Here is a 25,342-nt window from a genome sequence, read left to right as displayed (position 1 = left end):
GAAAGGAAAGACAGTAAATCATTAAGCCGGTTGATGTTGAAAAAGCTCCTTACAAGGTCTAACTTGGTCCTTACAAGGTCCTCACAAGGTCCAAACTGAGGTCTTAGCATAGTCTCGGAATAGTTAATAAATTCTTTGTTTTTGACTTTTTATGAAGGAGTGAGTTCTAGATAAGAACCAATAAATACGTTTTGCTTTAGTGTGGTTTAATTGGTGGTAATTAGCAATTTCCTTTAAAAAAACCACTTTTTTGCTTTTTTTAAAGTGCCATGTGGCACACATTCATGCCCTTAGGGCATGTATGTGCGCCACACGTGCACACATGCACATTTCAGTGGTGCAACAGGGTGTCCTTTTGACACCATGGCACCCTTGAAATAGCTCCCGCTATTTGCGATTCTTTAATAGCGAATCGCAAATTGTGAATTTCTTCCCATTCATTCCTATGGGCCTCCGAGCCCATATGGATGAATGGGTAGGTATTCCTTATTAGTGAATCTCAATTTGCGATTTGTTATTAAGGAATATTAAGGAATCGCTAATATTTTAGCGATTCCTACCTACATTCAATTTAGCGAGTCCTTGATAGCGATTCGGTAAAAATCACTATTAAGGATTTGCTAAATTTAATTTACCAACATCTGACAATTTACCAACCTGGTCAGCCGCTTTGTGAAATCTGTTTGATGGTGGAAGGTGATGAGGGCGGAGTTGAGCTCCAAAAATCAAAATTTGAAAGAGCACAGGGAAAATAAATAATTCACAATGCTCCTCTCCTGGGGCAAAACCAGGGTGTTTTAAATTAATAAACCCAATGTACATATTGCATAGACAATCACAAGTCATTCATCCTGCCCTTCATCAGGTTACTGTATGTTCTCTGCACTTCGAGCAATGATGCAAGGGACCCATGGGGTGGAAAAGATGCAGACGGTCGCATCCCTCCCGGCTCTCCCAATAATTATAAAATAGAGTTGGGAGATCGGCTCAGATACTACTGATGAAATGTGTGTTTATGAAAGATGTAGAAGAGATTACACACTGTATTCTAGCGTGAGGCAAATTTTGAATTCTTGAGAGAATTTAAAACCTATTTGATCAATGTGAATTTGAGAAGCATGCAAATAATGTTGTTAGATTATACATTTGACTGTTTTCTTTGCATGGTTTGTGTTTTTTTCTCTGTGCAGAGAAATCGATATCCTCTTTCCTGGATATACTCATCTGCAGAGAGCTCAGCCAATCAGATGGAGTCACTGGATACTGAGGTAAGAGTGGATAAATTATGATATTCAGCTTTGTTATAAGGAACTTGGCTGATAGGGTTTGCCCTACATCAGTGTGAATATCTTGGACTATGTTTGCATGGTCACTAAAAAGCGTACTCCTTGGAATATGACATCAGGACCTAATCTCTATCTATTTATTCAGTGGCCCTCCTTTCAGTCCTAGACTGTAGCAGCCTGACAGTGCTCACGTCAGTTCTTCTATGGCCAATGAACTTCCAGAGTTGCATGTGCCAATGTGTTGAGGATTGTGGTTCTTTATGTTTCCAGTTAAAGGGTAGTAGCAATTTTAGACCCCAAAACAGTTTCACATTAGTGTCCTGTCTGTTTTCGATGATTGTACCAACAGTGGGAGCGTGGAAGCCCAACAAGATTATTCTTATATCATTTGGTACAGGATAACCAAAGACCTCCTTCAGAACCACTGGGTTTGTGGCCTTCTGGCGCTTTACTGGTTGGGAGATGAAGTCCACTTTACTCCTGAGGGTCCTTGGGAGCCAACTATCCCTCCTGTTACCTCCAGTAAATCCCACCTAGCTGGATTGCTAAGAGTATGTTGGAGGCCATGCCCACTTTCTCCACTATTCTGTAAACGCGCCTCCTGGTGCACTACTTGTTGGGGGAAGAAGTCCACTCTAGTCCTGAGACCCTCTGGAGGCAAGGGGACATCATTCCCCAACCAGCAGCACACCTGGAGGTGTGTTTGCAAAGTGGTTGACAAAGGAGGTGTGGCCTTGAAAGACCTCTTAGCAATCCTGCTGTATGGGACTTACTGGAGAAAACAGGAGGGCTTGTTGTACCCCAAGGACCCTCTGGATCCAAGGGGACATGATCCTCCAAACTGGCAGTGCACCAGGAGGTGTATTTGCAGAGTGGTGGTGAAGGAGGCATGGCCTCCGGTGACTTGCCAAACATTTTTTTTATTCTTTTTTCAATTTTTTAAGGCAGGGGGGTTGTGAGGCCTCCCTTCCCTGAACCGATTTTGGCCCTGGAGACCCCATCCGCAAGAGCCCGACCCATAATAATAATTATTTATTTATTTTTAAAATGGTAGGGGGCAATGTGGACCCCTCCCAAGCCAATTATGGCACTGGGGGCGCATCCCTTGGGGCCTGGCCACAATACTGTTTGCCCTGGTAACGCGGTGAGAGCCTTTATCTTCCCGCGATCGTTACAGGCTCCCTCCATCCTGTGGGAGCCGGCATTGCTTTTGGACAGAGGTAGCTGCTGAACATGCAGCTCCCTCTGTCCAAAAGCAATTCTCCTCTGCTTCGAGGAAGTGAGCGCATTTTACATACTCTCTCTTCCTCGAAGCAGAGCAGCAATCTCTATGGCTGTAGTTTGCTATGGCTTGGCTGGTGCTTTGGGTGTGCACCCCGGGACATTACTGGAGCCATCAAGGGCTCCACGAGGGGAGCAGGGCAGCCCTCCTCCTTTGTTCAAATTAGCCCGGGGGGGGGGCGAGGGAGGAGGAGGTCCCCGGGGGTCCGCAACTGACCCCTTGCACATATATGATTTGAGCCTAGGGAGGTGGTGGTCCCTGGGGCGTAGTGGGGCCCCCGTATTTCTATGTATTATGTATTTGCACCGAGGAGGTGGCAGTCTCCAGGGTTGCGGGGGGTCTAGCGGGCCCCTCCTGAATTAAGCACACCCTAGTTCTCGTCCCCTGCTAGACGGATCAACCCGAAACTTTCAGGACCGCAGCTGAAGTGAGCATCATATCAGTTTTAAAAATGTTATGAAGATTTATCAAAGGATGCAAAAGTTATTGACAAATGGAAAAACTAGTTTCAGCTGCTCTCGGGGTCTTGGTCTAGACCCCGAGAGGAGTCGAAACGCATCTTTGTGCCCAATAAATTGGATTTATCGTGCATCTACAATTGGAGTGGCTTGTTTTTCTTGACCAAAATTGGGTGAGGATCCATGCTGTGTGTGTGTGTGTGTGTGTGTGTGTGTGTATATATATATATATATATATATATATATATATATATATATATATATATGTATATATATATGTATATATATTTGAAAATTGTTGGCAGTCACCCTTGTTACTCAGAGAATATATCTATCTATATAAATATATGATAGATATCTACAGATACATATATATTTATATATATAGATATATATCTATATATAGATATATACACTCCACCTCTCCTTTCTCAAGAAGACCACCAGGGACACAGCAGGACTTTCAAGCAGGTGATTTTATTAAGGGCTGTGGCATGACCGGTTTCGGCGTGTGCCTTCTTCAAACGCCAATCGTCCTTAAACAGTGAGAGCTCCCATATCGTAGTTCTTATGAGCTCCTCCCTCAAAGTGGTGGTTGGTCTCACCTGGAGCCAATTGTCTCTTGCTCGTTTTTGTGTTAGGGACTACTAGTCCCAGGGTGCAGCTCGCTGGCTATCCGCTTCAGGTAGTTGGGGGCTTCACTTGATTAAAACAAAGTTGGTATCTGCTGTCTTGTCCCAAACTCTCTACCACCGCCTCCTTGGCTCAGCAGTAGAAAGCACAGACCGGGTGTCAGCGTCATTCCGCACCCACTGTGTACGATGTTCCCAGCTGCCTCAAACGCTTCGGAGGTTCCTGTGGCGGGCCGTCAAAATAACCCGATTTTCTTGAAAAACACACTAGCTATAGATATATCTGTAGATAGATATATATCTATCTATATCCATTTCATCACACTGAGCACTAAAGCTGACACTCAGGGGTGCTTTGCGGCGGTGGTGGGACAGTGGGACGGTCGTCCGTTAACAGTGGTCTCGGTGTATGTTCCGCCGTCCCTACACTCAGTGATGCTTCCAGCCCTGGGGGACTTCTTGCTATCTCTCCCGGACAGTGACGTGATCTTGGGTGGGGACTTCAATGCAGCTGCGGACCCGCAGCTTGACAAGTTTCCGGTGGCTGCTGTGCCGGGGGGACCCTCCCGGTTTCAGCGGTTCCTAGAGGCACTGGGACTGATAGATATTTGGCGCCATGTCCACCCCTTGATCAAACAATACACGTTTCACTCCACAGTCCACAACAGTCTCTCCTGCATTGATTATTTCTTAGCATTGGGGGAAGGGGTACAGCGAGTGGATACGGTGGACATACACCCTCGAGGCATCTCCGACCACTCTCCGTTGACCCTCACCATTTCCACCCGGGCAAAATCTCGTCGCCTCATATACCCTATTCAGGCCTCTTACCTTAAAGTCCCGAAGATCAGGAGGGCTCTCCAGAGGGCCACGGAGCAATACTTTGTTGAGAACGAATCGACTGTGGCATCCGCCGAGGTTCTCTGGGAGGCCTATAAAACAGTGTTGAGGGGGCAGGCTATAAGCTTAATATCAGCGCATAGGAAGGAACAGGCAGCTGAACACTCTGCTCTCGAGCTCCAACTGCGCGTAGCCACAACTACACACGAAGCTGACCCCACAGAGGACACCGATTTACAAAAGGGCACAGCACACAACCTTGCACTCCAACAGCGATTATACACGGACCATGCACGCCTCACAGTACAGGGACATATCACTGAGACACAGAATCGGGTGTATGATGTTGGGGACAAAGCGGGGAAGATGCTGGCCTGGCTTGATAAGAGAGGGGGTAGCTCCAAGGGGATCCAACAGGTGAAGGATGGGACTGGCATGACGCTGACTGACCCCGAATGGGAGGTGGAGGCGCTGGCGACCCACTTCGAAAGGGTGTATACTCCCGAGAGGGAGGTGACTGCGATTGCGGCCCAGTGTGCGCTGAGTGACATAGTTATCCCGACACTACAACCGGAGCCTGTGGCCGACCTGGAAGCGGCACTGACTACCGACGAACTGTGGATAGCCATAGGGGCGCTCAAGCCTGGAAAGGCACTTGGCCCGAACGGCATTCCGGTGGAATAGTTCCAAGCACGCTCTGAGGATCTTTGTCCCTACCTACTTAGGATGTATGAGGAATGTCGAGAGAGGGGGCAGCTCCCACTGGACCAGCGAACGGCCACGATCGTGGCTATACCAAAGCCCGGCAAGCCCCAGGAGGAGTGCTCGTCCTGCCGCCCCATCTCCCTGCTGAATGCGGAAAGTAAAATTTTGGCGAAGCTTCTGGCAAACCGTCTGCTGCCTCACCTGCCTGATCTTATCCACCCAGATCAGTCAGGGTTCATGCCCCATAGAAACACTGCGCTCAATCTCCGTAGGGTACATGGGGTGTTGGCGAGGGCAGACCAACTTAGTGATAGTGCGGTTATATTGGCCCTGGATTAGAGGATGGCTTTTGACTTGGTGGAGTGGGTCTACCTTTTCGAAGTTCTGTCTCACATGGGCTTCGGCCCGAACTTCATATCTTGGATAAAGCTACTCTACGCAGCACCAGTGGCACACGTTGTGGCGAACGGCCACATTTCACGCACGTTTCCGCTTGGAAGGGGCACCCGGCAGGGTTGCCCTCTATCTCCCCTGCTCTTCGCGCTTACTCTGGAACCTCTGGCAGTTCGCATCAGACAAACTCCTTTACTCAAGGGAATTCGGTGGAAGGAGGGGTGGGAGGACCGCTTGTCTCTTTATGCGGACGACATGCTGGTGTATCTGACGGATCCCGAGCATGGAGTTCCGGCCCTTTTGCGCTTGTGCGACGAGCAAGGTACGGTGTCTGGTTACACCATAAATTGGAACAAGTCGGAGATGTACGTGTTGGCGGGCCCTCCCCCGACACTCGGGCCACACTGCCCTCTGAGGCTGGCTGGTTCCTCCTTTAAGTACTTGGGCATCCATGTCACGAGGGACCCCTCTGAATACAAGAGACTAAACTTGATACCACCGCTGGGGCGTCTCAAACAGGACGCCAGTTTCTGGGCAGGGTTGCCTTTAACAATGCTGGGGAAAGCAGCGTTATAAAAAATGAAATCGCTGCCGCGTTTTCTATACATTCTGGATAACACACCGTTCCCGGTGGCAGCGGGATACTTCAGGGAGGTTGCAGCGGTGGTTTCCGGGCTGCTGTGGGGCAATCGGCCTGCACGCATAGCCCAAGCTAAACTTTGCAGAGGTTGGTACGATGGGGGCATTGCACTTCCTGACTTGCACTTGTACTATTGGGCAGCACAACTCAGGCCCATTAATCAGTGGCTGCACGCCCCACAGTCTGACCCGGCATTCCAAGCAGACAGGGCGCAGTTGGGCACCAACAACATACTTGCCCCACTTTATGATCGGAGAAAGCTGAGACTACTCATAGGGCCCACTAAACTCACTGTGGACACCTGGCACGCAGCGACAGCTGCGCTAGGATGGAAAGGTACGCTCACCAAGCTCACCCCGCTCTGGGACACGCGTGCTTTGGGCACTTTGAGGACCAGTAAGGGGTTTTCCCATTGGGACTCCATAGGCATCTCCACAGTGGGGGACATGTGGGAGCGAGGGGATGTTATTTCGTTCACCCGCCTGAGAGAAATATATGACCTTGGGCCGCACGAATCATATTGGTACGTGCAGATTCGCCATGCTCTGCTCTCGGCCATCCCTTCCGGATCGACTCTCCCTGAGTCCTCCCCGCTGGAGGATCGCCTTATGACCGACTTCATGGTGGAGAGGGCAACCTCCTTGACGTATCGTAAGCTCCTAAACAATTCACCAGATCCCCTGGCTCCCCTCAAGGAAAAGTGGGAACAGGAGGTGGGCGCCCTGGATGAGTATGAGTGGAATAAGGCTCTGGCTTCCCCAAAAGAGGCGGGCATATCGGCCAGGATGAGGCTAGTCCAGCTTAAGGTCCTCCACAGGGTATACTACACGCGGACACTGCTACACCGCATCCACAGAACTACACACCCATTTTGCTTGCGTGGCTGCGGGAACGAGGGTACCTTCTTTCACACGTTTTGGGAATGCCCTCGCATACAACAATATTGGCGCCAAATATTGCGCACTGTGTCCCAGGTGCTGGAGGTCTCGGTTCTCCCGGAGCCAAGGCGGTGTCTCCTTAACATTTGGGAGCCGACAGATCTGTCTAGGCATGGTCGTCTCTGGGTGACACTGGGAATGATGGTAGCGAAGCGGGACATTGCGCAGCGTTGGGGGCGGCAGACCTTCCAACAACGTCACAGTGGTGCATGAACATGGACAGAACGATGGTAACAGAAAGGGCGGTGTACTTAGGTCGGGCTTGCCCAGGCAAGTGGAATAAGGTGTGGTCCCCATGGAATGTGTACCGAGGCGACATTTGCGATCCACTGCCAGAGGACGATCCGCTAGACTCAGATGATGAGGGAGGGATGGAATGAGGGGGAGCGGTTGAGGTGGGGGTGGCAGTTGCTACACTCTCCACATTGGCTTCTATATAACACACGGCACTTTATCCTGTCCTGGGGTTTTTCCTATAGATATCCTGCAATATTCTTTATCAATGATCGCACTGTGATTTCCTGTTGTTCTTTTGTTTCTTTTGTTATTTTCTTTAAAAAAAAGAAAACGAAAACCTCATTTACTCTGTATGAAACGTATACTAGTGACCTTCATTCATTTCTGTGGCGAGCCTTTCAATACAGTGGCTTTTTCATCACATGGACTTTATTTCCCGAGGCTGTCATTGCTATTTCTTTTCATTTAGCGGCCGGCCTCTTGGGGTTGTAGGCGACGTGCTGTGTAACTGTATGAAGGTGCAATAAAGGTTTAAAAAAAAAAAAAATGAATAAAAAAAAAAAAGGGATAATTAGAATAATAAAGTAATGAATAATATTTAAAATAATTTTATGGGAGATAGTCAACTAATGTTGTTTTCCTTGATCAAAACTGGATTTTACCTTTGCCCTGGTGTTGGAGCTTATGGCTGCATGGATCAGGGGAGATCCACTGATATGGGGGCTGCGCTGAGAAGTGGGAGGATACAATCTCCCTGTATGCTGACGATATCTTCCTATACCTAGCATGACTAAACTCTTCCATTGGTTGAGTCCTGCAAAATTATTCTCAAGTTCCGGAACTAATCAGGCTACTCTAATAAACTGGTCCAAGTTAGTAATCAATATTGTACATGGCCAGGTGCTGCGACTGCCCCGAGACTGTGAGGCGGTGGTAGTGAGGGATGTCTTCCGTTATCTGGGAGTCTTCGCCACCTCAGAACCTGACCTTTTTTGCGGAACCAACCTGCTTGGTCCCCTTGTATGATTCGAGAGAGATATCCAGTACTGGAGATCATCGACTCTAACCGTATTAGGCTATGCGGCCCGCTTCATAATGTTGGCGCTTCCACAATTCCTATATCCCCTACATAACACACTATTCCCTGACACTTACTTTCATGCAATTGGGAGCGAAATAAGAATCCTCATATGGGATGGTAAACCGTGAATAGCTCTGAAGAAACTGGCAAAGGGTTGGTACGACAAGGGGATTGCTTTACCTGACGTTCAGGCATATTACTGGGCAGCACAACTGGCCTTAATAAATCAGTGGAATCACAGACCACATGATGATCCGGCCTACCGGATGGACCGGTGGCTTGTGGGCCCAGGAAGTTATAATGGAGCGCTTTACACAAGTCCCAAAAGTCAGCTACTGACGGGCCCAACTCAGCACATGGTCACCCTTTGGCACAGGAGATGGGATGGCAGGACAAAGTGACCCAGCTAGCACCCCTATGGGAAGCATATAAATTAGAGAGACTAATACAATGCCCAGGATCCGATAGATGGAATACCATTGGTGTCTCAAGGGTTGGAGACCTGTGGTCTGGGGGAAGAGTGATCCCATTCCTAGACCTACAAAAAGAGTACGACTTGGCAGCCAAGGAAACATACAGGTATCTACAAATCAGGCATACCCTCAAGGTGATTACCCCACCTGGCACCATACTCCCTGAGCCATCCCAATTAGAAGATAGACTCCTAACAGGCTATATGAACCGTAAAGCAATATCTATGACATATCAAAATATACTACGCAATTTTCCAGACTCATTTCTGGGCCTGCGTGAACTGTGAGGAGCAGACTTTGGGAAATTAGAGGACGGGGAATGGCAGGAGGCATTATCTTCTCCCAGAGAGGTATCTATTTTGTCATGACTTAAATTGGTCCAACTCAAAATATTACACTGATCATACCTCTCTTGTTGTACCTTATCAAAAATGGGATGGAAAGAGAATACGTTCTGTAATAGACACTGCACACAGGAACGCACGTTCTACCATATAATATGGGACTGCCCTGTCATTAACCCCTTGTGTGCTGTTGACGAGCTCAGCTCGTCATGAGGGACGGTTGAGCTGCCCTCATGACGAGCTGAGCTCGTCACCGCTGTTGGAACGTTCGCACGCGGGGATATTTTCCCCGCTGTGCTGAATGTTCTAAAAACGGGTGTGGTGTGACAAGCTCAGCTCAGCTCATCGCGAGGGCAGCTCCGCTTTGCCTCATGACAAGCCGAGCTCACCAACAGCACAGCGGCGCCACGCGCGGCCCTCCTCCCCCCCGCACAGCGGGGGGAAAACACCCTGCAGCCAAGGGGTTAAGCAGTATTGAGTATTTATAATGGCCCAACGCAAACAGGTATGTGGCAAGGGGCTCCCACTGACACCCAAACTGTGCTTGCTAAATATATGGGATCAGAGTGACATGAATTGAACAACTTTGGGCCACCCTCGTAGTGATGATTGCTAAGAGAAACATTGCACAGAAATTGGGGGAATTCAAGTCCCCAACTCTGGATGAGTGGGAATGAGATATAGACTGGTCCATGGTGGCGAAAAAGGCAGTCTACGAAGGTAGAGGATGTCCCAGATATGGGGTAAATGGAATGTACATGGGGTAATATCTGTGTGCCACCAATTATCCAGCTGAGCTGTGGAAGAATTGCTAGGTTTGCATGTGAGAAAAGCGATGATGGGCTGCAATGAGACACTTGCGGCTTTGACTACAATCCGATTGTGCAACTGTACCATTTATATTGCCTTAACATTTTATGTGGTGATTTGTTGTGATTGTAACTTCTGCAGTATTTCGATAAAAAAGTTTAAAAATAAAATAAACTTAATATTAAAAGAATCTGAAAATTAAAGGCTGTTTTTCTCCAAAAGTTGCTAATCTCCTTTTTTTCTATGTTGGGTGTAGCCATGCTGTTGCATTGTCCAGAGATGCCGAGCGGCTGAAAGAACTGCAGAGAAGGGTGAATGTTTTGCCTTTGGGAAGGTAAATGTTATGTTTGTTATGTTATGGTATGCTCCTTCACCCAGTTATACTAAACTTTTGTGGTATGTCATATGTGCATAACAAGACTATTTTTTAAATGTAATATGCATTCTGAAAGTCCCTACCCCTCCAAATATCCTATGTGTTGTTTCAGTAGCTCAAATATTGTCCTATTGTAAGTTCAAAAAATATTTCAAGTCACCAAGGAGTGTTGTGTCCACATAGTATGTAATGAGTGCAGAGGCTGATTTCCTTTTTCAGGACTCTGAAGTATAAAATAATGTTCATGGAAACGAGGCTACATCTCCATGACTAGAAATGGAGGTCTTAATTTGTATATTCAGTGTTCGGCTTCATGTCTTTTAACCCTTTCATGAAGCCACACGATCTTGTTAAAAATGAATTGTCTTTAAGGTTTTAATGATTCTTTCTGGTCTTTTATAGTGGTGCCATAGCAGGCAACCCATTGGGTGTCGACAGACAATTTCTATGCAAAGGTAAGATCAGAAGAACATTAGAGTGGAACTCCAAAGAATAAACCAACCGCCCCCGCTTCCTATGATTCGTCTTTAGAACTGGTAGCATGAAATGTGGCATTTCCTAAGGCTCTGCCTTTTCACCATCATTATTTAGCATTTTCATGGTTAACTTAGACTTGTACTTATTAGCATATCAAATTTTACCTGTACCTCAAGGTTACTGACAGACATACTAACCACTGTAATTTTTCACACTGCCCCTGTCGGATTCACCTCTAGATGCAGCGTAGCTGGCTTTAACCTAGTGGTGAAAAAAGTAAAATACAGCATCTGACACCTGCCAACTCCACACCTTTTTCTTTTTCCTGATCTGAGGAATTTAGCCCTCCATGGATAAAAATTCCTATTTTGCGAGTCGTCTTCGATAGTGAGATATCATTGACACCCACCTCCTAAATTAAATGTTGTCACCAAAATGGCATAACACCATCTGCATCTTTTAAAAAGGAATTGGTTCCCTGATCTCAATAAATCTCTCTAATCCTCACAATGATCATGCTAGAGTTTTGAAATAATTTATGTAAAGGCCTCCCCAGTATATTACTTGCAAATCCTCATAAGTTCAAAAGTTCATAAGTTCTGTCTGGCGTGCTGCTGAGCTACATGTCAGTGAATCTCTAGCTGGCTCCTTGCAAGCTCCTAGTAGTTCACAAGCTACCCGTTGGAGAGCGCTGTGCTAAGACCTGAAATCCTCACTAGGTATGAGTAGTTTGCTATGAATCTGTAGCACTACATGGTTTTGGTGCAGGTGGTTTTGGTTACATTTACAATGTGTGCTTTTATAGATTTAGAAGAAATTAATGTAAGATCTGTGGACTTTGTCAAAATCTATCCATTTAGAAGTTGCAGGTTGCAGTAACCAGTAACTTGAAGGAAATTACCTGAGCCGAAGATGAAGGATTCAGTTTTCACTGAGTGTAAATGACCCTAGCTGTGCAGCACCAACCTTATCTTAGAGAGACGGACACTGGCGGCTAGCACTATCAATCCATTTTTACAGAATTTACTGTGAGTGAGACTCAGGTAGTGAGACTCACTCACTCAAAAGTCCAAAGACCAGATAGTCAAAAGCGATAATTCTAGGGGAGCTAAATTGATAGAACTAATTTGCTACAAAAGCTTGTCCATTTTACTAGGTTATCGAGGAACAGTTTCAGCCCTGAAATGTCATCTAGGATGGAAATAAAACATGCTTCAGATTTTGAACAACAGTTTAATCTTCTTGCCTTTCAGCAAATTATTTCCCTGTATATGGCTTTGTGCTTTCAAATGCAGAATGAATCACAGTACAGTCCATTCATACTGGTAATACCATGGAAACCTTTCACAAAGTGTCAACTATGTACGTAGCCACACAAAGTACAATTCCGTTGGTTGCTGTGAAACATTCAACTTTCAAAGGTCATGGCGATAGATGCTGTCAGTAACTACAAATAATTTGCCTTGAACATCAGAGCTTCTTTGTGAAGCCACTGTATGGCCTATCAGAATTAATATTGTTTTAAACTTCCGAATGCATTAGTGACTATTAGTTCTTAATGATAACTCCATGGAAACCTTTCAGAGTTTTGACTTCATATAGAGAACCATGGAATGTAACAATGAGTCACTGTGAATCATCAAACTTAGTATTCTTGGTGTCGAGTTCAGAGTACGTTCTCATTATTTGTCTTTAACATTGTATTGCAGAACTTCATTTTGATGACATCAGCTTAAATAGCATGGATGCAACCGGTGACCGTGACTTTGTAGGTAGGCGTAACTCATTCAATTCATGTGACATTGATCATAATGTTAGTGTTTGAAAACACTGTGATGGCTCTTGGATGTGTTGTGAAATATGTATGATGTTGTTTGTGTGTAGGAGTGTTCTTCTTTAGTTGTTTAGGTTTGTGCATGTGACATTTTATTAACTTAAAAATGGAATGTCTTTATATGTTGAGATCATGTGCATGGGGCGATTAAGAACTTTAGGGCCTCAGTTAGGCTTTTGTAGGTGAAAACATACTGGTATGGCTGAGGTACCACCTCTACGCCAAAGCTGAACCGCATCATATTTTCAGATTCTCACTGCAGTGGCGCCAGCTTTTTCCAGTCACGCCGGCTTTTCCCAACCATGGCATAAGCCGACTGTGGGAAAATCACTATTGTGGCAGGCCCCATTGCCTTGGCAGCATGTTTGAAGGGACTTCACAAATGCAACTTCTGGAAATGTACCATCAAGATAGGATACATTTCCAATACTCTGATTTAAAATGACCATGATATGCCTGATGTGTTCTTAAAACATTTCTTGAACCTTTTTTTTTAAAGAATGTCAATCTTTAAATCAGGTTCTTTAACAGTAGGGTCGCCTCTGAAATGGTAGTGGGCTGACAAACTTAAATTGGGCAGTCAGGCTATAGATATTTTCGGTAGCGTCACAGCCATTAGAGTGAAGGTCTTCGAATGAATGAATAAGTTTATGGAGCGCGAACAGCTGCTAGAAAAAGGAGCGTCCTAGCTCTAGGAACTAGTAAGTTTGCTGACTAGAGGAATCAGAAGGAGTGGGGCCAACCAATTTAGGTCTATCTAAAATGGTTGTTCTATCACCTGCAGCGAGGCAAGTGCTCCTAGCACACTGGGGGTCCCTGACGATTCCGGACCCTCGAGATTGGATTCAGGAACTCTGGCAAGTCTTAGCAATGAAGCGGCTATCTCTTAGTGTAGATGGGAAAGGCAAGGAATTTGCAAAACTGTGGGCTCCTTTCTTGCAGATTCTTACCAAAGAAATGAGAGAAGTAACGTGCCCAAAATATCTGCAAATTCTGCGGTTCATACACTTAGAACCACCTGGTGCATCCACAGATTGAATTACTAGATGGCTGACCATTGATTAGCAACAGGAGTGAGCTGGCTTAGATAGGCTCGAACTGATGCGGAGGGAGGGTGGAGGGTGGGTTGGAGGGAGGTGGGGATGTTCCTTTGTTTTAGTGTTTCTTATAAAAGTGGTACCTTCGCTAGGCGCCTTAATGACTCACTATGGTTTGAACTCATCGCAAGGTCGTCCTCAGGGATGTAGTCCTAAACGCTGTGTCATTCTCATTAGTTCTCGATCTGCCGGCGCTATGATGTAGGCAGCTAAGCTGTGTACTTGCTACCTTGCTACCACGTAATAAAAATGATTGATTCTAAAATGGTTGTTCTTCAGAAGGCTTTTGAATGAAACGTCCGTAGTAGCTCTTCTGATGTGGTCAGGTGAAAGATTCCAGAGCTCGCGGGCTAGATAAGAGAAGGAACGCCCACCTGCTCTGACCTTGTTGATCTTAGGGATACATTGCAAGTTACGGTTGGGGGAGCGCAATGCTCTGCGCGAAGGTATCTTTTAATTTTTTCGCAGATGTATGTTGGGCCTTTAATTTAAGTGACCCAGATGTTATCCTCAGAGCTTTAAATTTTATTCTTTGCTTTTCAGACCATTTGGGATTGATTGCCTTTTAGGAGTATTCAGCGCCAATCTGGCTGCTGAATTCTGAACCCGTCACAATCGGTTTAAGAGTTTAACCGTGTTGGGGGAGCTCATAAAAGCAATACATCTGCATAATTGAGCGTCTAAGTGATCAATGCATGAATAATGATCTTTCTGGAGTGTTCTGGCAGGAATTTGAGAGTCTTGCTTAAATTTTTCAACTAGGAAAAACAAGCACCTGCCGCAGCATTGACATATGGCTTACTGATATGACTGGAGTTAAAGCTGATCCTGAGTTCAGAGCGGTGTGTGTGTGAGATGACCTCTGCTCCATTCAGGTGTGGCTGACCTAAGACAGTCCTGGGGGGCAGGGGGGTTCTCTGTCTATTTAAGGCATCAGGGGAATCACTATCCAGGTAACCAAGTGTTTTTTCGCAAACAGAACAAACATGCTATGCTTGTCTGGTAAGTGACAGTGTGTCAAGAATTTGATATAAAATCCTCGGGAAACAACCTTTACAACGCAGTCATTACATCGCACTACATTTACAACGCAGTCATTACATCGCAACATCCTTTACAACGCATGTCACTACAACGCAGCCATTACATTGCATTTTACTACAATGCATGTCACTACAACGCATGTCACTACAACGCATGTCACTACAACGCATGTCACTACACTGCAGGCTTTACATCGCATGTCATTACAACGCATACCATTACAACGCATAGTACCCCTACACTATCTAACACTAACCCTACTGTTGCAACCCCTGGAGTTAGAATAGTACTTTTTACCCCTACACCATCCAACACTTACCTTAAATGCAATGTAATGGCATGCAATGTAAATGTATGCGTTGTAAAGGATGTTGCAATGTAAAAACTGCGTTGTAAAGGCATGCGTTGTAAACGTATGCGTTGTAACGTCATACATTCAAAATCCTCATCGACAATATTCTAGATAAGACACTAATATCTCATCCACCAAATTTTTTATTTTAGGATTGGTCTTGTGATCTACTCTAAGGCCTGATATATAAGCAGAGCTACCACCAATGAGTGAGATGACGTCTTTGGCCAACCCAAGCTGAAATGAGCCACAGTTTAGACACAGCCTTTGACAACTGATATTTTGAGTAGTTAGGCCCACAGAGCTGAACAGGTTTAATTTAGGGTTCTTCTGTAACCTTTGGTAGGTAGGGCAGATCCTCAAGGCTATATTCTAAAGAAAACGTGTGATGTGTTGTATGTACCAGCACAATCAAACAATAATACAGTTGAGGGATAAAAAACATAATGGTCCAAACCAAGCTTTGTTAAAAACAAAAGATAATACTCTGTGGAGCAAAATATTTAAAATGGCAAGCATAGGTTCAGGGGTTAAAAAGTTACAGCACAATTATTTTGATACAAATTTGAGGTGGGGGGATTGTAGGAATGTGGAAATATCTTAAACGTAGCCAGGAGCAGCAGTGAATTATTGACATTGTTCATGGAAGGGGAAGCAATAAGATACATAGATGCTTTACAAAGTGAAATAATATCTGGGGAGGAAAACTGGGTAGACTGAGCTGCAGCAAAGGCTTTAAATAATGGGACACAATAGGAATCTCAAGGGTGGGTGACCTCTTGATCAAGGGAGAAGTCATTAAGTTTGCTCAGCTCCATGAACAGTATGATATGGCTCCCATGGAAATGTTCCGATACCTGCAGATCAGACACGTACGCAAGGCCACCATCCCACCAGATATTATCCTCCCATCGTCCTCCCCATTAGAGGATAGACTCCTAACGGAATATATGGATAAAAAAGCCATATCCCTAACTTACCGCAAAATCATCAATAATCTACCAGACTCTTTGTGAAAAATGGCAGGCCAATGTTCGGAAATTAGATGAGACTGACTGGCAGGAGGCACTAGAATCTCCACGAGAAGTGGCGATACCTTAAAAATAACGCTTAATACAACTTAAAATTCTCCACAGAACCTATTTCACTAGGGTAATCTTGCAATCATCCGAAAGCAAACTCTGCTTACAAAATTGTGGTGCAGTGGGCACGTTTTACCACACAATATGGGAATGCCCAGAGATCATGACATACTGGAAAACATTATGTACACAATAACATAAGTTAGCGGGCTCCCGTACCACCGGACCCCAAGCGATGCCTCCTGAATATATGGGAAGTGACACTAGGCATGACAATAGCTAAACGTAACATTGCCAAAAATTGGGGGGCACAGAATACTCCGACATACCGGGAATGATGTAGAGATATGGATAGGGCTATGGTAGCGGAGAAGGCAGTATATATACATAGAGGATGTCCCAAGAAGTGGAAACGGGTGTGGGGGAAAATGGAACAACTTCAGGGTAAATATTTCCACGTTGCCTACTGAAGAACCCTCACTAGAAAACACCTAATAGAATGATGTGCCAAATATTGAATAACTTACTAAAGGTAACTATGGAACAAATATGTATGGGAACCTGGCAATGATCTCTTTAGGAAAAACTGTATGTCCTGTCTTATTACTTTTTAAAAAAAATTATATATATATATATATATATATATATATATTTCTAAAAACAATAACATAACGCATGAGGCACATGTTCTTTCCACAATGCAGTTCGAGAAACAATGATACTACCACAAAATTCATGTAAATTATGATTTGTGTGGTCAAGAGTTTCCTCTGGCATACCATTCAGCCATATCTGTGGTACAGCTATTGTTACTTGGGGGTACAAACAATGACATACGTCTAGTAGGAGAGGTTCTGATGTCCCAAGTGGCTCTTTGTTGTGTTAATTCTTGAATATCCAGACACTCCTCCGCCTTTCTTGTATTCGAGGAAGACTATCAAAAGGTGTGAGGTAAAACTAGCTTCTCTGGCATAAAAATGTTAAGCAACTTTTTAGGACAGTCTGATTAGGCACAAAATATCCGAAGTGTCAAAGTCACATAACTGGAAAAGGTAGTTTGAATCTGGTTACAGATTGTGTGTTTGTACTTTTAGGATGTAGAATTTGTGATTTTCAAATTTAAGATCCAAATTAAAAGTGAAGAACTGAAAACACAAATGGGGCCCGATTATAAGGTGGATAAAGCAGTAGTCCAATGATTTCCCAGGTGTGAAATGACATGAGGCTGTTAGGAGCAGGTAGGAAATAGAAATGGAAATGGACTTGTCCCCGAAATGGGGACACTGCATGCACTTTGGGTCTGATAATTTCTGGTCCATAGGTTATTCCCACTTTTGGGGACAAATACTGGTAACATCTGGATTTATTTATGGGTATAACAGCCTTAAACGTTAGTCCCAGTCACCTGGCACATAAATCCAGCCACCCCATAATCGGGGACAGTGTGTCTAGATCCAAAGCTGCCAGTGGTTCACCGAAGCACACAGCAGATTGAAAGAGGTAACCGTGGGTAGATATTATTGCATAGCATTGTTTCCTAACAGGACTCAAAGCAGAGGGCAGGCGGTGATGCACTGATAGTGCAGACTTATAAAGAGAGAGGAATATTTGCAAACGCTTCATTGATAGCCTGGTTTGCTGACGGACTCAAGGCAGGCTTACTGGAAGGGGAGTTGTTTTGACTCTGGATGATGGCTTTGTTCTGTGTTGTGAGGTCTGCCTACAGCTACAGAGCTGCAGATGGAGAAACAGGTTGAAACACACAAACTAGATAGATTTGCTCAAAGAGGAGATGCCCGACACCTAACCAGGTGTTGCAGTGCATTTGCACTCAACACTCCACTCCATGTATATGAATATGTGCTGGTCTAGGGCTGTTTGCTTTGTTGATGATGTCATGCTACATGTCAACTTTCTCGTTTCTCTGAAATTCCTGCAGCTGAATTCCTCTTCTGGGCTTCCATGTGCATGACCCACCTGAGCAAGATGTCTGAAGACCTCATCATCTACAGCACAAAGGAATTCGGCTTTGTGACTCTCTCTGATGCGTACAGGTACCTGCAGAATCCCACTGTGTGAGCGTGTGACCGGGAACAAAGAGCGGTCACTGAGAACGAGCAGCAGTCGCCGGCCACTAAGGGCAGTGACTGGGGATTGAGGTCAAGGATCAGTGGATACTGGTGACTAAGGACAAGGGGAGGTCACCGGGGACTAAACGAGTGGCAATCACTGGTGACTGGGGCCATCTCATGGGACTGGTGACTAGGGACAAGGGGCGGTCACTGGGAACTAGACGAATGGCAATCACTGGGGACTGGGGCTGCCTCATGGGACTGGTGACTAGGGACATGTGGTCTAGGCCATAGGGAGTCACCGAGGATTATCAGCAGTCCCTTAGGACAGACTGTTGACTGAGCTGTAGGGGCACATTCCTTGGAAACTGGGAACAAAGGGAGATAATTGGGGTCTGAATACCAGAGGCTCGGAGCAATCACTGGGGACTGATGACAATAACGAATCATTAGTGACTGAAGCAAGGGGCGGTCACTGGGGACCCTGGACCGGGCATAAGGGGCAAGAGTAAAGAGGCTTTGCAGTAAGTTTTGTGACCTTTGAATTCCGTTCAGTGATCGTATTCGATTCCGATCACTTTGATCCATTTTCTATTAATTATGCAGCGATGGCATATGATGTCTCCTAGCTGAGGCCTGCAGTCTTATCAATGCAGGTGGAAATACCTTAAGAAAATTAGGGGTTTGATAGGACATAATTCAGTTTTCCTCTTTAATTAAGACTGGTGAGATGAGATTGTAGTGTATCCTTTATTGTTGATTGGTAAGCACATGTTTGCTTGGCATCTCAGCATGATGGAATAAGGTTAATCTCTGCCTTATACGTGTTATGATAGCGCCAGAGTGCCTAAGTAGTGCAGCGTTCTTATTTCATTGTGTTTGTTATTTGGGTTTGAAATGCTGACAGTGAAATGTGGTGTCCTGTCCCCCCTTTGTTGTGAAAGGAAATATGGTATTTAGGAGCTTACGGTTTACTGTAGTGAACAAGTGAAGAATTCTTAAGTTATTAATGTACACAAAGTTATATTACTATTTCCAGAGCAGAGTCTTGCCTATATAAACTTTTAAAAGAGTCTGTTTAGACTAGAGACATTAAATGGTGGACACTGCGAGAGCAGCTACTGACACCCAGTTTTCATGTGTTCAAATAGTCGGGTACATGCCCCTCACCAGTGCTTAATTTGTAAAAAAATAAATAAAAACATGATAAGTTCAGGGGTCCACTACTCTTGCCAACACAGTGGTGACTGCTTTAGTGCTAGATATATTTCACCTGCATTCTGGTACTTGTAGATCTGCATATATAATGGGAGAAAAGCAGAAGAACTATCACAATGCACAGGAAAAATTGGTCTGTGTAAGGTGCACATGCCTGACATGATGAAACTTGAGATCAAACTGCTACATGTGTAATAAAAACAAGGAGGGTGTAGTTCTGCTCCAAACACTTATGTTTGCACTGTTCTGAAGAATTGTATCTCTTAGCTACAATAAAGAAAGTCGACAGGACCCCTTATAATGAAAAACATTAGAAAGCCTCAAGTTGACTTGTACAGTTGTCTCATGTCAGGAGTGAGGAGTTCGTCCAACCTTTTATTTTCCCATCACATTTTGAGACTTGTAGTGTTTATATTTTGGATGTATTACATAAAAATGATGTGAGACTAAATCCAATCAGAAAATAGGCCTGCTATCTTCACTAGCAGTAGAGTGCCACTGAAATGTTACACGTGAACCATGCTAACATCATGGGTAGAAACACTGTATATACAACAATGTAACTCTTCTGCAAAAACAAAACATGGCAGAAAGGAACAAAGGAAAGGTATTCTTGGGGGAAACACATGCACTACAGCCATGCTTTAGGAAGGAACAGGTAACCGCTTAATTCGCTCACCTGCTGCCTGATGAGTACCTTTTAGGTAGCCCCATATGTCTGGCTGGCTTGGCTCAGCCCCACCTCACCGCATATGAGGCGGTAGGACCTAGGGCCCGGCACACGAGCCTGTGGGCCCCTGGCTCAGTGAGACCTGCAACAGGTACATACACCCCAATGGCTGTAAGAAAGTGGCAGACCGCTTCCCTGCCCAATGGAAGTGAGACTGAGAGACTGAAAGACAGGCAACCAGAGCTTGGAGGTGTGACAGGGAGCACAGGGATTGCACGAAACACTCAGAGAACCTAAATAGATAGACTGGAAAACATATCTGCATCATAAAAGGCGCTCTTACAGTGACTACAGTATAAATACATGCCTCCATCAATGCATTGCCTAAGCAGCCAGTCTGCATTTTGGCAAGATGCAGCCGAGCCGTCTTAAAAAAGTTCAGTGGCAAACAGTGGCTCAAATTAAGCTCTAGCCCTGATCTACTCTTAGACAATGTTTCAATATATTTAAGAATTGAAATGCCCTCAGTCAGGGCCATTCTGGAGATGCTGATGCATCCTATTGCTCGTAGTTTTCATATGGTAATCGAGTTCTGTGTACTCAGCAGGCATTATATGATGTAGTTTAATGCAACTGAATACATCAACAGCAAGTGGCATTTCTTACCTGTTTGTGGAGATTTGTTTGTTTGAAAGGGATTTAGATGCGTAAATTACTTCTAGTCTTCATTATGCATTACTATGACCTGCAGTGCTTTTTCAGGTGACTACATTCTTTTAAAATAGGTTCTGTGGAGGGCTCATAGGGTTTTCACCACCAGGTCATGGGTTCCAGACATTCAAAGATGCTTCAAGGAGAGATTATGGGTGGAAGATTTTGCAGCAAGGAATACTGAAGTTACTGCAGGATTTTGCTACCGAAGGTAGGACAGATGTTGAAGGCGTTAAAGTGTGGGACGATTGCAACTGTTGGATGGGTTTGTAGCAGCTGAATACATGTTCACCAGATAGTGAGAGGATTATCATTGTAGAACTCAAGGGTGCAGTCCTTATATTCCAGTGGCCCATGTTGATCTTAATTATTTTTTCTTAGCACGGGGAGTAGCCTGATGCCACAGAAGAAGAATCCAGACAGCTTGGAACTTATTCGCAGCAAGACGGGGCGTGTTTTCGGGCGTGTAAGTTGTACTCCTTTATCTCATTTGATTTGTGAGACTAAACATGTAGAGTCGGCATGCAAGTAACCAAAATCTTTTGCCACATTTTCTGCACCTCAGGTTCTCATCCCTTCAAATGGCACAACAATAAAGTCATCCCTTTATAGAGAATGGCTCACCCCAAGAATATGTAATCTAGTTTGTATTTGATTTCTCACTTACTGACACAAGTGACAGTTTTAAATGTCCAGAGAGGAAACACCTAAGAAGGCTGCTGCCGAGGGAGGCTACGTGGGCGCAACCTTAAATTCATCATAATCCACTTTTGTAGCAAGTCATGCTTAAAAAATGTACTGACTGTACCTGGGATGCATGGCCGCGCATCACCCCATCAAGATTGGTCATCTTATGCCCTTGCTTTTCCCTGGTAGGGAACTGAGCTGACAGCCTGACCCTTCTTGCCTGCTCTGAAGCTTCGTGTCCACCCTCCTCCCAAGTAATGGCGTATGAAGGGGTGGAAGTAGAACTGGCACTGAAATGTAGTGCAGCGTATACCAGCTGCTGGACACTACGAATGATCTGTGGGTGAGGCGGGTGGTTCCTGTATCCAGGCACAATTATTGGGCCCACTGGAGTGGGGAGCTTTTTGAGGCAGGACCAGAGGATTGTCCTGGGCACAGCATCCATCCCAGCTGCCAGGCTGGCATGTGTTGTCATACCTGGTGTGCCACGGTTTGCCTTTCAAGGCAAGGCAGTTGAAGGTGAGTATGCCGGAGAGGTCCAGTGGGTGTGTAGATCGAGTATGCTACGCTGTGACGGAGGTGGGTAGAGAGGGTGCTGCTGGTATTCTTGCTCAAAGGGTTAACCAACCTGCTGGCACCTCAAGTGCTATTTACTGAAGTTCTGTGCTACAATACCTTTCAAGGTACTCTTGATGCAAAATGCTGGATTGGTCTACGATGGACACAAAGGCTTATAACGAAGAAGAGTAGCTCATGAACCCCGTGAAGGCGAGTCATTGATCTTCAGTGTATGGCTAGCTCTTAGCTGGATGGTTTGCTGTAGGCTGACCTGGCTACAAGGGACATTAACTGGCTACTAGCAGGCACTCACACCTGTTTGAGGGGAGTACCTGGGGATTGTCCTATATACGTTACTTACTGTAGGGCAAGAGAGATAACAAACAACTGAAAATCTATCAGCCAGGGAAGGTCCTCACTTGGATCATTTGAAAGAATGTCTGGATAACCGCATTGAACTAATCCGCATGAGACAAATGCATATATCAGATCTAAAGGATGATGAAGGGGTGAGAGGTGACAAGCTCCCTAAAATGGAGAGTGTAGTGGTGGTGATCCGAGCCTAGAATTAGTATATGGTAATGACGTCCCGTTCCAGTAACATTCACATCACAGGTGTTCCAGAATCCACAAACATCTGCAGGATGTAAACAGGATGGGGGGAGGATGTGGTGCAGGAGCCGGAGCTGCAGACTCGGGAAACTGGGGATCCGGGTCCAAGTCTCCGCATCGGTGCAACATCCTGTGATTCTGGGCGAATTACTTAATCTCCCCGTGCCTATGGCCCACGCCTGGATACCCTCACTGGTGAGAAACTGCGCTATATAAATCTATAAGCAGACATGTGGAAAATCCGCTCAAAATACTGTTTGATAGAACTGGCCTTTTGGTTGTTTTAATAACGGAGTGGGGGCGCTGCTTCTTGGTGCCATCCGATGCCAGTGATCCCCAGGGAGCCATAATGGCCCCAAAACTCAACTTTAGGGATTGCAATGCAGTGCTATGCAAGGCCAAGAAGAAGAGTATTCTGCACTCTTTTCCTCAATCTCACAGTCGCTGCTCAAGGGACGAGGAGGGCCGACACCTAGTGAAGAAGAAGCTCCAGCACTGAGCTGAGACTGTGCCATGCTGTAACTGGCAAGGCTGAATGTCATACATCAAGGTAAAGCACACACTTTTACTAACCCTTACGACCATGAAGTTCATCAAGGTCATCGAGATGCCTGAGTCTATGCTGGAAGCAGTACTCGCATAGAAGGGGGCGTCATCAATGGTTGGTGTTCTGGCAACACCGCCTGATAAATGAGCAAGGTGGCATAGAAACTGTTCCTGGTAGGGTACACTTGGGGGCCCTCAGTGGTCATCCCTGTTGGACCTTGTTTTATTGGGGTTTGTTCCAGTAAGAAACTATGCCGGACAAAATAGACAATCTGTTGTTAGTAATAATGATCCTAAATCACATATTAATTATATCAAATTATAGTTCACCCTTTCCCAATGGTAATTGGTCAAATGTTATGTTGGGTATGAATGGAAAAGGAGGGGACTGATGTGTGAAGCAAAGGTTAGGTGTGGCGATTTAATGTCTTGTATGTTTTAAATATTTAACCCGGTAACATCCAGTCCTACGACTCCTCGCTCCCAATTTTGTATTTCCCTCTGGCGAGATACATTAACCACTGAAATGAAAAAATACAGTTGCTTAGCATTATTGTTCTCTTGTATCCAATGTCTTTCCATGGAAGCCATCCATTAATATTTCTAATGTTCTTAATTCCTAAGTTAGTCCTATTTTTGATGCCGTATCTTGAAACTTCTAGTGATCTACTGTCTGTTTATAACGTTTCTTTTCATGTGGCTTTTAATACTGTCTGCATGTAGAGATCTACTGTACTAAGAGGTTTACAGTTTCTATACTCTGCTGAATGCTTTGTCTTTTTGTTTATGTTTAGTGCTCAGGATTTCTTATGACTTTGAAGGGCCTCCCAAGCACCTACAATAAAGATTTACAGGTACGGAGAAACTCTATCTGTATTGAATAAATATGAACAATTTATTCATCAGGATTTTTGAAAGCAAGGCTCCCACTGTTGTACGTATGAAGGGAGTGACTAATTTACAGGGAGATAGTCACTCCCAACTCGCTCTTTGAGTTGTTACTACTTTTTGCTAGTGACCTTTTTTAAAACGCTGGATTTCAAACTTTACAAAAAGAGAAGATCAAGAGTGAGAAAGATGTGTAGATGTTGACAATCTATTTAATTTAATTGGACTTATTTACAGGGACCAACCACTCTTTACCCAGTCCTGGACCCCGCTCCTACTACATAACCACTCAATTCAACTCACCATTGTTTGCTGTCTGAAGAACCTTCTAAATATTCATAATTTGTGAATACTGCAGATATTTCTAGATCTGAAATCATATTATTAAGGGGAACATCCATCACGACGATTACGACATTACGACGATTCTTCAGACTATGAACAAATGTATTGTCATCAACCTCCCTCTATTTCTCACTCCCTGGCACCTGTTTCTCACTAACTCCCTTTCTCCTCCAACCCTTATTATTCCCTACCACTACTTATTATTTTCTATTATTACAGTCTCTACATCTCCCTGGACTTCCTTCTCTAATGGAGATCACCCACTCTACCTCACCTATGTTTCTATATAGTTATGTGTCTCTCTAACTCACTTGTCTGCCTATAGTGCTCCCTGTACATCACAATTCTCTCAGATTCCCTCTCCAGCACTGCATCGCCACACCTCTTTCTCTATGATATATGATATGATATAAAGGATTTTGTAGCGCGCTCTATTACTAAAATAGTATCCTGGCGCGGCAGGTAAGGCAGATTCAGAGGTCAGAAAGAAATTAGCAGCGTTAGAGAGTGATGTTAAACAGATGTGTTTTCAGCCCCTTCTTAAAGGCCGTAATGGTCGGAGCAGCTCTGAGATAGAAAGGGAGAGCATTCCAAGCCCTAGAGGCCCTGACCGAAATGGACTTGCCACCTAATCGGAAGTGCTTAAATCTGGGA

At 44.9% G+C, this 25,342-nt stretch overlaps 1 protein-coding gene across 1 annotated transcript in view; it reads left to right on the top strand.

Moving 5' to 3' along the window:
• Positions 1-25,342, top strand: part of ASL (argininosuccinate lyase) — a 150,398-nt gene that overhangs the window by 95,319 nt on the left and 29,737 nt on the right. Inside the window, exons 7-13 of the mRNA XM_086954622.1 lie at positions 1,191-1,268; positions 10,376-10,453; positions 10,898-10,950; positions 12,682-12,744; positions 18,321-18,435; positions 21,434-21,518; positions 24,250-24,309. Coding sequence (XP_086810748.1) covers positions 1,191-1,268; positions 10,376-10,453; positions 10,898-10,950; positions 12,682-12,744; positions 18,321-18,435; positions 21,434-21,518; positions 24,250-24,309 — 532 coding nt within the window. The remainder of the gene's footprint in view (positions 1-1,190; positions 1,269-10,375; positions 10,454-10,897; positions 10,951-12,681; positions 12,745-18,320; positions 18,436-21,433; positions 21,519-24,249; positions 24,310-25,342) is intronic.

This window comes from Lissotriton vulgaris, chromosome 2_1 (assembly GCF_964263255.1).
Source record: "Lissotriton vulgaris chromosome 2_1, aLisVul1.2, whole genome shotgun sequence".
Classification (NCBI taxonomy): domain Eukaryota; kingdom Metazoa; phylum Chordata; class Amphibia; order Caudata; family Salamandridae; genus Lissotriton; species Lissotriton vulgaris.
Note: the sequence above shows the minus strand (reverse complement) of the source record. Positions and strands in the feature narration are given on the sequence as shown.